Source organism: Cnephaeus nilssonii (genome assembly GCF_951640355.1).
Source record: "Cnephaeus nilssonii genome assembly, chromosome: 19".
In the NCBI taxonomy this organism is placed as follows: Eukaryota; Metazoa; Chordata; class Mammalia; order Chiroptera; family Vespertilionidae; genus Cnephaeus; species Cnephaeus nilssonii.
The window spans coordinates 26,933,172-26,945,203 of NC_137090.1; the positions used below are offsets into that span (position 1 = coordinate 26,933,172).

General features: G+C 34.8%; 1 protein-coding gene across 6 annotated transcripts in view; it reads right to left on the minus strand.

Moving 5' to 3' along the window:
• Positions 1-12,032, minus strand: part of STXBP4 (syntaxin binding protein 4) — a 172,620-nt gene that overhangs the window by 132,276 nt on the left and 28,312 nt on the right. For all 6 annotated transcript variants that reach the window (XM_079797222.1, XM_079797220.1, XM_079797218.1 and 3 more), the window contains 4 exons: positions 10,716-10,812; positions 9,353-9,444; positions 4,615-4,704; positions 1,153-1,218 (listed from right to left, as the gene is read on the minus strand). In XM_079797222.1, the coding sequence (XP_079653348.1) occupies positions 1,153-1,218; positions 4,615-4,704; positions 9,353-9,444; positions 10,716-10,812 (345 nt within the window). The remainder of the gene's footprint in view (positions 1-1,152; positions 1,219-4,614; positions 4,705-9,352; positions 9,445-10,715; positions 10,813-12,032) is intronic.

Below are 12,032 nucleotides of genomic sequence, written 5' to 3' on the forward strand. Positions count from 1 at the left end.
CCTTCTCTGCTTATGATTCTCCCTGAGAAGCCAAGACTCCTGAGACTGACACTTCTGGTTGCACACACTTTCTTGAGTCCTGAGAACCACGGAATTGTGACCTAGCTCAGGATTTTGGCATCGATTGCTCCATTTTCTCTTTCTGGGGGTGACTATTTGTACTTTGAGTTGCTCTGTTTCCCAGTTCTTTTCCAGCATCGGAAGCCCCTCCTGCTCCGCTCTTTGAGTTCCAGGTTCCAGTGGCCGGCGAGCTGCAGGGCTTTGTCTGGTTGTTTAAAACACATTTTTATATGAGCCTGCAGGCTGTGGTGCTCTGTCACACAGTCCTATTGAAGGTATGGGTTCTGTATGATTTTATTTACATTAGTGGCTTTATGTTTGCCAGGGCGATAATGTTGGGGAGATTCAAAGCCAGGTGAAGCCACTGATCTCTACCCATGTTCTCTTAAATTTCTACTCTGATTATTTTGTTTGTTATCTGTATATCTGTTTTATGATAATGTCATTGTATCTGTTTTGTTGTAAGCTTCCTAAAATTCTTTGAAGAATGATGCAAAGTGAAAATAAATTTTTACTTTTAAAAAAAGATTTTATTGATTGATTTGAGAGAAAGAGAGAGGAAGCGGGAGAGAGAGAAACATTGATTTGTTGTTCCACTTATTTGTGCATTCATTGGTTACTTCTTGTATGTGCCCTGACCAGGGATCAAACCTAAAACCTTGGTGTATCAGAATAATGCTCTAACCAACTAAGCAACCCAGTCAGGGCCTATATTTTTACTTTTTATTATTAAAAAAATAAATGAAAAAATGCTCTGCCTTAGAGTTATTTAATTTATTGCTTGTCTCTTTTTATCTTTAATAATATGAGGTATGAGTAACAGATGAAAAGGGAAAAATATAAGAGAAAGAAAAGAATGGAAAAGCAATGAGAATGATCATTTCAGCCCATGGATATCTGGTTTTGAAAGTAATTTGAGAGAAGTTTTATCATTTCTTTGAGCAGTAAGTAACAGTCCTTCAGGACAGGTACAGCCTCTGTTGCTCACATCCATCAACTCTAGGATGTTATACAGCATCACTGCTTTATAACTATACCTCATATGTTTATACACACACACACACAACACATATAGACAATACATGCACTTACTTGTTTCACATTCTGGAGTTCTTCTGTCAATTGTTTCCTTTGCCTTTCTGATTCAAATAATTTTTCCTGTATTTAAAATACCACTAAATTAATAATTTGTTATAAAGATATGAATGGGTATCATTCTTAGAGCTTTGTTTTGAAGTTTATAAATTCCCCAAATAGCCAACTGCTACAATCTGAAAATGTAGTTCCATCATTTTTCTGGCTATATATATATATATATACCCACTTTTCTGGCTATACACACACACACACACACATATATACACATACACATATATATACTATATAAAAGTAATTAGTTATTTAAAGCAGAATTGTGATGAAAATGTATTTTCTCTTTAGCCATTTTGTAAAGTCTCAGAATCTGAGGTCCAAAGTAAGTCAATCAGGTTCAAAATATGTAAATATTAACTAAATTTTGGGTAATAACTATCATTGTCAAAGAGCTTCCAAATTGAAGGGCATTATTATAATTCAAAAGTCTCTCTTACTACATTAAAGAGGACATAAAACTGAGTTGAATATCATTTTCCTAATTTAGCTTATTCTTGGAAGATCATCCATAAAAATTAAGATATGACTGATATAACCAAAATATGAAATGGTAGTTCTTAAAATAGAATATTATGCATGCCAATCAAATATCATCATCTTTGAACTTAAAATTAAGTTGAACATATGCCTTAAAATGTTCACTTTTAATATATCATAAATAAGTCCATATTTTATTGATCAAATCAGATATACTAAGAATAATTTAGGAACCATTTTACTATAAACTTGAACAGGAATTGCTTGGAGATTAAACCGAGTAGTAAATGCTCATGGCAACACTGCAATGTTTGTAAGAAATGATCTGCTTTGTGGAGTATTTCAGCTCATCCTCATCTAAGAGATAAAGTGACGGTATATGGAGATGAATATACTGTAGCAATCTTATGCATCTGCCACAGACCAGGAGCCAAGAGACTGCTGGCTGCCATGCTTTCATGCTCTGGCAAGTCACCTTCACTCTTTCTGTCCTAGTTTTTTGCATCTGTAAATGGAAAATATATCTATTTCCATTCAGCTTTGCAAAGCAGTACCAATGTGAACTCTGCAGAAAGGCTTAAAGTTAAATAAAGACCACAACATTTTAAAAAATCATTCTCACAAAATAAAATTAGACATTAGCATAAAATTATCTTGGTTTCATTTTTGTTTGTACCTTAAGTCAGACATAAAGATTAGAGATGTCACAGGATAATGAGAAGCAATGAGAGACTACTCACACACTCTATGAACTTCATTTAACAATGTCTATTTCTTTGTGTGTGTATAATTTAAGTAGAATAACTGTAAGTACAAACAATATTTTATCATAAATAAAATATTTATTGCTGTATACACTCTTTTTATATAGCTAAACAAGTGGTTCTCAGCCAATAGATAGCTTTTGAGGTAAACGAAATTTCACACTAGGATATGTTCAGTAATATTTCATAAAGCTTAAATATGAATTCTGATTTATTGAACAGCTCCTCAGAGGAGCTTGTTTAAATATTACATGAGTATAGTTTTAAATTACAATTCTAACAATTAAGGTTGGTAGTCACTGAATATATCACTAAATTTAGCAATGATAAACATTAAGGGAATGAAAAAGATCTGCGAGCCTCTGGAAATTCTGATGAACCATAAATTTAATGGTTTATGCAGAGACCAATTTTATAAAAATGTTATTTTACCAAGATAACCAATAGTAGAGATATTTTCTAAAAGGATGTAAGAGAACTATTGTCAATCTATTTTTAAAACTAAATTTATAACTCTTGTTATACCAGAAAATGTGGAAAGAGAATGGTTTTAAGTTAAAATAAAAAGTACAGAAAATACTTTTTTGTAATGCTCACATACATTTGGAAGAAACATGAATTGCTAAAGCCTTTTGATAGAGAATTTGGTAACATACATAAAATTTTAATATGTCTGTATCCTTTGAGAAAACAATTTCACTTTCAGTAATTTATTCAATTTGTACTTTTACAACTGCACAATCATGCAAAGATACATCTATAATGCTATTTATGATGGAATTAATTTTAATAATGGAAAACTTAAAAATAGCCAAACTATTCCTCATTAACAAACTGGCTAAATAACATAAGACAGAAGAACCATGTGATGATAGGAGAGCCATTGAAAATAATTTGGCATATGTGTGTATATTAACTAGACAAGTAGCCCAACTCATGTTGACAAAGAGAATAAAGAAGGCAAGTTGTAAAAGAGTGTGCCTTGTGTTAAATGATTTTTTAAAAATATATTTTGTATATATTATTATACTTGTATATTAATATATTAACATATATTTATATACTTTATGTATAGTTACTATACTTTTTATATAGGGCAACCTCCAAAATGTATACACATACATTTTTGACAGCTCAATTGATAGTTCCTTCTTTTTAGATTTAACCCATTGGAATTAATAATTATTCAAAGTGTATATACTTTTTTTGGGGATACCTAAACATACTTTCATTTTTTAGAAATACAAATGGCTATCTAGAGAAAGTCTACAAAAGGATAAACAAGGTATGTTTAACAGTGGTTTCCTCTAGAGATTGAAATTTAGAAATTAAGGTAGCAAGGGAATTTCTTCTTTTTTTTATTGTCTAGTTTTACATGTGGGTAGCAAGGGAATTTCTTTTTATGGGTTTAATGATTTTACTTTAATAAAAATTAAATAAATAACAGTTTCACTTATTTAAGGAAATACTTTAAAATAATATTAAAATATAGATCTATGTTGACTTAATAGTAAATCAAGAAGTTAGGTTGCTTTTCTTGGAGATTTAAAAACTATAATGGCTTTCTACAAAAATTAGGATATAATTGAAACTTAATATTCTACTAAACACAGAATGAAAACATATAAAGAGAATAAAAATCTTAATGTATATTTGGGATATATTGTATGGTTGTTTTCCCCTCAAATCATATTGCCTTTATTCCAAGTTAGGTTAGCATACCAAGGTGTCCCAGATGCATGCCCAGGAACAGGGGAGAAAATGTATTTCCCAATGAACAGCTGAGGACCCAAAATTGTCACAGCATGCTTTGTTGGCTCCTTATCCTTGTCACCAATGTGAGGAAAAATAAAAAGGGTGAGAAGTAGCCACATCAGAAGTTACAAGTAAAAACCACTGTTCACGCTGAATCTTACGTATACTATAAAATAAAAATGAAAAGTGTGTGTGAACTAAAAAATTAACTCTCTAAAGATCAATTGAAGAAGTATCAATTATGACATTAATATTCAATATTGACCAAAATTGATATAAAACTATTTCATATTAACATTCATTAATTAAAAATAAAACTAAGCCCCAATACTTCAGAATTCAACACAAGGTAAGTTCCTTTTCCTTTTTTCTAAAGAAAATGTAAGAAAGCTAAATTGGAGATTACCTTAAGTGCATTCACTTCTTGTAAGGCATCATTTCTTTCACGCTTAAGCCTTTCCACTTCATCTGCTTCTAAGGAATCACAGGCAATAAACTGTCAACATTAAAATATAAGAGAAAATCATACGTTACACGCTAATTATGAGAACTAACACAGAAATCCTTTTTGACAAGGCTTAGGAGTCATTTGATTGGGTAAAAGAGAATGTTAACGTAATCTGGGGTAACTTCACCCATTTATACTTAATCTTACGTTGTTGTTATAACAGAATTTAGATGATGATCAGATATGCATACTCTGTTGTCATCTTTATGCTTCTTATTTAACAATATAATTTTCCTTAAAAGTCCAAATCCCAAGAGTGTGTTTATAATATTAAAACAACTTCATGAGCTATCAACATAAACTATTCCCTAAAGACATCCACTCCAACCAAGCACATAGTCTCCAAGGCTAACAAAATACTGGGCATTATTAACAAGATTGTTTACCTAAACCCAGTAAAATACATTAATTGAGCTTGTGTCTTGCTTTAATTAAACACAATGTAACATAACAGTCAAGTGGCTTAAAAAGATTTCTGCACAGAAACTGTGTGTTAAAGATAATATTAATAATTCATGTGCAAGTGAATAACAACAACAACAAAAAAAAGCAAAGCTGACAATCTCTCTTACAGATAATTGCAAGGCAGAAAACAAGGACAATCTTAGAGAAATATAGGACTTGGAAAAATTAACTTTCCTGCCGTGTTCCAACAGCCTTTATATGCTAATGAGCATTCTGAACATCCCAAAAGGAAATATAATTTAATAACTGGTTGTATTTCCTCAAGTTATCTGACCATACTACACCCCCCCTCCTCTATTTATTTATTATTCTACATTTGGACCCTTCTTTGTCCCCTACCTAGACTATCTACCACCAGTTTCATCCTCTTCTGAGATAACCAACACGATTATAAGATCATTTCTAAAATATCACTGTTGATGTCTCTGTTCTTAAGTTTAATATTTACCCTTTCAGGCCTAACTTCCTTGACTGTCCTGCATGTACTAGATTGTCTTTTTAAAAAGTAGATCATTCTCTGCTTACTATCACATTATATATATTTGTTTTTGTTCATGCAGGTACTCCCACACTTCTCTGTTCACCTCTTGAGCAGATAAAATCCTATTTATCATTCAAAACTCACTCAAATGCCAACTCTGTCACGAATCTTCTCTGAATGTTCGAAGCTCTTTTATTATTATGGCCTTATCACACAAAGCATTCTTAAAATGTTTTTCTAACTGATTTTTTTTTAGAGAGAGAGAGAGAAAAAAAATCAACACGAGAGAGAAACATTGATTGGCTGCCTCCTGCATGCCCCCTACTGGGGACCAAGCCCAAAACCTGGGCATGTGCCCTGACCTGGAATAGAATCAGTGACCTTTTGGTGCATGGGACTACACTCAACCAACTGAGCCACACTGGTCAGGGCTCACACAATGCACTTTTATTTTTATTATTTAGTATTTATCCTCACCAGAGGATATTTTTCCATTAATTTTTTTAGAGAGAATGGAAGGGAGAGACAGAGAAAGAAACATCAATGTGAGAGAGACACATGGATTGATTGCCTCCTGTATGCCCCCTGATGATGGCTGGGGATTGAGCCTGCAACCGAGGTACGTGCCCTTGACTGGAATCAAACCTGGACCCTTCAGTCCACAGGCCGACGCTTTATTCACTGAGCCAAACTGGCTAGGGCACAAAACATTTAAAAAAAAATAATTATTTGTGTACATAAATTTCCTTACACTATACCTTAATTTCTTGAGGGACAGGCTAAAGTTTTACTTGTCTTTTTTTTCCAATTACAATTTATATTGAATATTATTTTGTATTAGTTTCATGTTACAACATAGTGGTTAGAGTTTTATTTATCTTAATAACATGCACCAAAGCACCTAACACAATGCCATGCACATTGTACTTGTTCAACATATATTTAATATTTTACAGGTAAGTATATAGTGAAGTGGCTATAAAGTATTTGCTGCTACACATAGTGAGAATATCATTTATATCATGAGCCCGTATCACATACAGTTCACCTTGGGTTTTTTTCCATTCTATGCTATTTCACCTGTTGAAATGGTGGTTGCAATCCACTAACTTGATTTAGCAAGAAGCTAAATTTTGAAATGTCTACATTAGGGAATTTAGAATATTCTCTCTGTGATTTTAAGATAACCTGTTTATGGTACTTAATTAATGTGGTAAACCCATTATATCAAGGGGAGCTAGTATGTTCCAAACTTCCCTTTTCTGTGTGTAACTCTGGACCAGCAGCAGGTGTAGCAATATGTAAATTTTTTATATAACGATAATTAGAACAACAATAAGATAACTATATTTTTGGTTCTAAATGCCATATTATTCTCAAACCCAATGTTTTTTGTCAACTAAACAAAAGTAGGACTGACTTATAATGACTCAGCAATTCTCCCTTCCTAAAAGACAGTAATATCTTAAGAAATCTTTTGAGTCAGACAAAATGATAAGCAAAAGAAGCTAGTTCCAAAAGAATACATATTGCATGATTCTACTTATGAAGTTCAAGAATAGGCGAAAGTAATCTATGCTGATAAAAATCAAACAAGTGGTTTGTTCAATTGTGAAAGTGGGAGCCACGGTGGACTGGAAAGTTGGCACGAAGGAGCCTTTTGAGTGGTGATTACACATGAGACGTGAACAGAAATTCATCAAGTTGTACAACTGAGAGTTTTGTACTTTACTGTGTGTCCATTATGCACCAGTAAAAATATTTTAAAGAAATAAATCAAGAAAAAGACAACCCAAAAAAGAACACATGTGAGTAAAAAAAGCAAAAAGCATCCCTTAACAGATGGATTATAAAATCTGATTTTCTTTTTTGTGACAAAATGGCTGAGGGGGTAACCATAGCGGAATTTCCCCACCTTTACAGACTGTCAGCATCCTAACCACAGATCAATTGATAAACTTCAGATAAGGTATTCTACTGTTTTTTAACTCAAAAAACAATACACAACAAAATAATTAAATAGTTTTTGTTTCTGCTGAGTTGCTTGACAAGCAATGGTTTTGTTTGTTTGTTTTTAAATATATTTTATTGATTTTTTTACAGAGAGGAAGGGAGAGGGATAGAGAGTTAGAAACATCGATGAGAGAGAAACATCGATCAGCCGCCTCCTGCACACCCCCCACTGGGGATGTGCCTGCAACCAAGGTACATACCCTTGACCGGAATCGAACCTGGGACCCTTCAGGCCACAGGCTGATGCTCTGTCCACTGAGCCAAGCCGGTTAGGGCAAGCAATGGTTTTTATAGTATTTTTTTAAAAATATTTTTATTGTTGATAGTATTAAAGATATCTCCCATTCCTCCCCCACCTTTATTCTCCTCCTCCCAGCCCCTAGCCACCCCCCAGATCTTCACTACCCTATATGTCCATGGGCTATGCATATAAATGTATAAGTTCTTTGGTTTATCTCTCCTCGCCCCCCAAACACACACACACAATGAGGTATGTCAGTCTTTTCCATGCCTCCATGCTTTGGGCCTTATTATTGGTCAATTCATATTGTTCATTAGATTCCACAAATAAGTGAGATCCTGTGATATTTGTCTTTCTCATATGGCTTATTTCACTTATAGCATAATATTTTCCAGGTCCATCCATGCTTCCCAAAGGATTTTTATAGTATTTTTCCAAATTGTGGTACAAACTCATTAGTGAATTGTGAGACCAGAAATTTAATCAAATGGAACTGAATATTAAATAAGAATGCCATGAAAAGGTAAGTGATGCTGTGAGACGTTTGTTTCAAGTTTACATGTGAGTGTGGTGAAGTAAAATGCATTCCTTTGTGGATATCTGAGGAAAAACTGAAAAGCCAACATTTAATGGGGATATCTTCCGTATGCTGAAAAGTACAATACAACAAAGGAAATCTTATAAATTAATACAATGACTATTGTCCAACCTTTGATCTGAAGCTACAAACAGTAAATTGCTGGCCTGCAGCAGACCTTGCACAATTACCATGAGCACGCTGCTTTTGCTGTCAAGGTATCACAGACTGAATACATGCTTATCTGCCCTAAAATCATATTGATAAGAAGGAAGTAAATTACTAATTTGGAGCATGACTATTTCTTTGCAGCTGCTAGGAAAACTTTGCATGCTCACATGAAGTACTCTGAATTCCCCACTTCATGTACGTGCCTTTTCTCAGCAAATGTGGGTACTGTAGCTTTGAGGACTGTTTGGCAGAAAGAAAACAATGGAGGAGATCAAGACAAAATGTTATTTTTGATTTTAAATTAATCTATATTTTGTAAATTTATCCAAGAAGCGTGTATTATTTGTATAGCTTACAAAAAAACAGTGAAGCCCTAGCTGGTTTGACTCAGTGGATAGAGCATCGGCCTGCGGACTGAAGGGTCCCGGGTTCGATTCCAGTCAAGGGCACATGCCCAGGTTGTGGGTGCAATCCCCAGTAGAGAGCATGCAGGAGGCAACCTATCAATGATTCTTTCTCATCATTGATGTTTCTATCTCTCTCTCCCTCTCCTTCCTCTCTGAAATCAATACAAATATACTTAAAGACAACAACAGCAAAAAACAATGAAAATGAAAAAAAGGCCACATACATGACCCATAACATTGAGGACAAGACAGTCAAGACAGTTCTGTAGGGAATACTCTACCTGTGAGTCTAATATGCTGGACATTTCACGCGCACCAACATTTACTTCATCCAACTGCAAGCAAAATAAGTTTCGGGCAACCTGGACAAAATCTAAAATGGAACACGTTTCAGTAAGAAACTATTTAACCTCAACTAAATATAGCTCATTTTCTATAGGAAGTAGAAGCTATGTGTTATAACAAAGTTGCCTTAAAATGGTATTAACTGAAGGGACAGATAAATACAAGTTCAAATAAAAAGAGAAAAACTGGTTTTAACTTCCTTTAACTTTGGGGAAGTTAGTAAGTACATCAGTTAAGATAATCATAAAGCAAATGTGGATCACTGGCATAACTATTCCTCCAACCCTTAAATTATGAGTAGAACCTTTTCTGAAACATAGGACAATATCATGATTTACAGTTTTTCTAGCTGGAAGAACCTGAGGTTTAATAATACTATCGGCAGCTAATGTTTATGTAAAGCTTCTATATGCTAGGCCGGGTGCTTTGCAATTTCACCCTCAGAATTTTACAAGGTAGGTTCTCTTATCCTCTCAATTTGCCAGTCTGGGGCTACGACAAGTTAACTGTCTAAAACCCCCAAGACCACTCGACAAATAAGTAGCAGAGCAGGATTCCATCTAAGGTCTGACTCAGAGGCACATCCTCCTGATTGTTACCCAGCACTGCCCGATGCTTCTTTAGACACGGAGCGTGACCTATTCATCTACCTGCCCTCACATGTCTTTGTTTTGACTGCGACGTTTTTAGTTTCCAAGGATTCTTTTAAAGTTCTCCGATTGTTCCTATTTGACAGTATCCTACTCTTATTTCATGGATGACTGATCTTTTTAAACATGCTAGTTATGGTTTATCTGAAGTTTTCTTCCGCTCTTACAATATTTCCCTTTTTTTGAATTCCTTTCCTTTTTCTATTTGTCTGATACTGCTGGTCAGGAATTCTAGCTGAGTTTTTCAGAGCACTGATTGAGGAATTTGAAATAAATCTGGTCTTTTTTCTCTCTCCTTCTAAAGAGGAACTCAAGAAAAATGAGTCACAACCCTTTAGATAAGTTTCTGTGATGATATAACACAGCGATTTTCAACCTTTTTCATCTCATGGTACACATAAAGTAATTATTAAAATCCTGTGGCACTCCAAAAAATATATTTTTTGGCGATCTGACAAAAGAAAAAGGTATAATTTTGATTCATTCACACCGTCGGCTACTATATTGGCTGTTGTCATTTTTTAATTTGACAATCTAAGAGAAAAGAGGTGAGGCCCATGACTAAATAGTCAGGTATTGCATGTTTTAAAAGAATGTTTCGGCACACCAGTTGAAAATTGCTGGATTAACACAATGTACCTAATATTACCTCCAAAAGACACTGTCCCCTGTGGGTCTATTGCCACTTGCTGTCTCAGGGCTTGGTGTTGCTCCTTTGTGGGCTGAATACCAAGATAATTTAGAGCCTGGAAAGAAAAGGACTCGTGTGAGGCAATTTTCAAATCTCCACAGAATAAAACTCTTCATTAGAACTTTATTTCACAATCCAGGGAAAAGAATCAATATCAGCAACAGTGACCAGAATTAGATGTACAAAGAAAGTCTGCTGACTATGGATTAATTTTCTATAAAATATTAGCTTCCCGATTCCACCACCACCTCAACTGTTCCCCCCTCCCAAGGCTAACACTTTAGCTGATCCTAAATGTATAAGCATAGTCCTAGAACCCAAACTCAAACTCTCTCCTAGTTTAAAATATGTGATATGGCAGGAGAAAAGTAGCAAGTAAATCCTATGAATTCTAATTTAACATGAATTTCTACAAGTAGCAATCTAAAGCATGGATATTTTGTTAGTATCTTGTAAACTTGAGACCAAAAATAGAGTCGATGAAAACTGGCCCAGCCAGTGTGGCTCAGTGATTGAACATTGACCTATGAACCAGGAGGTTATGGTTCGATCCCGATTAGGGCACATGCCACAGGCCAGGGTTGTGGGCTCAATCCCCAGTGTGGGGCATGCAGGAGGCAGCCGATCAAAGATTCTCTCTCATCACTGATGTTTATATCTCTCTCTCCCTCTCCCTTCCTCTCTGAAATCAATAAAAATATATTTAAAAAAATAAAGTTGATGAAAACTGAATTACATAGAAAATATTCTAATTTTTGGCTTGTTTATGAGCAGACTTACATAAATAGTAAACTAAAAAGTTTTCTCTGAAAAGCTTCTCTCTACCTTCTCCTTTTAGCAACCATAGCTGATTAAAAATTCAGAGACTGTTAGTTGTACTCCAATGTCTATTCTCTCCTTGTTCCTTAGTAACGGAACGGCAATAGTTAGCTAGAAATACTGTCATCCAGAGAAAAGATATCCCTGTTTTACAGCTTGATGAGGCCATGTGACTATGTGCAGGCCAAGGAGATATGAGGAGAAGTGCTGTAAGGACCTTCTGGGGAGTCTGTCAGAAGTAGTGGTAGGCACTTCCTGTCCCCTTTCCTCCTCTCTTTGGCCTTAAATAAAAGAAAACAAAAAGGAACATGAATGGAAGGGAGAGGAAGAGGATGGTTGGTTGCTAAAATTCAAATGGTCATTCTGGTTCATGAGCAACCTCAATAAAGATGAGGGAGCAGGAAGACGATAGTTGGGACATGGGACCCCAACACTGTGGAACCTCCAGGCCAGCCC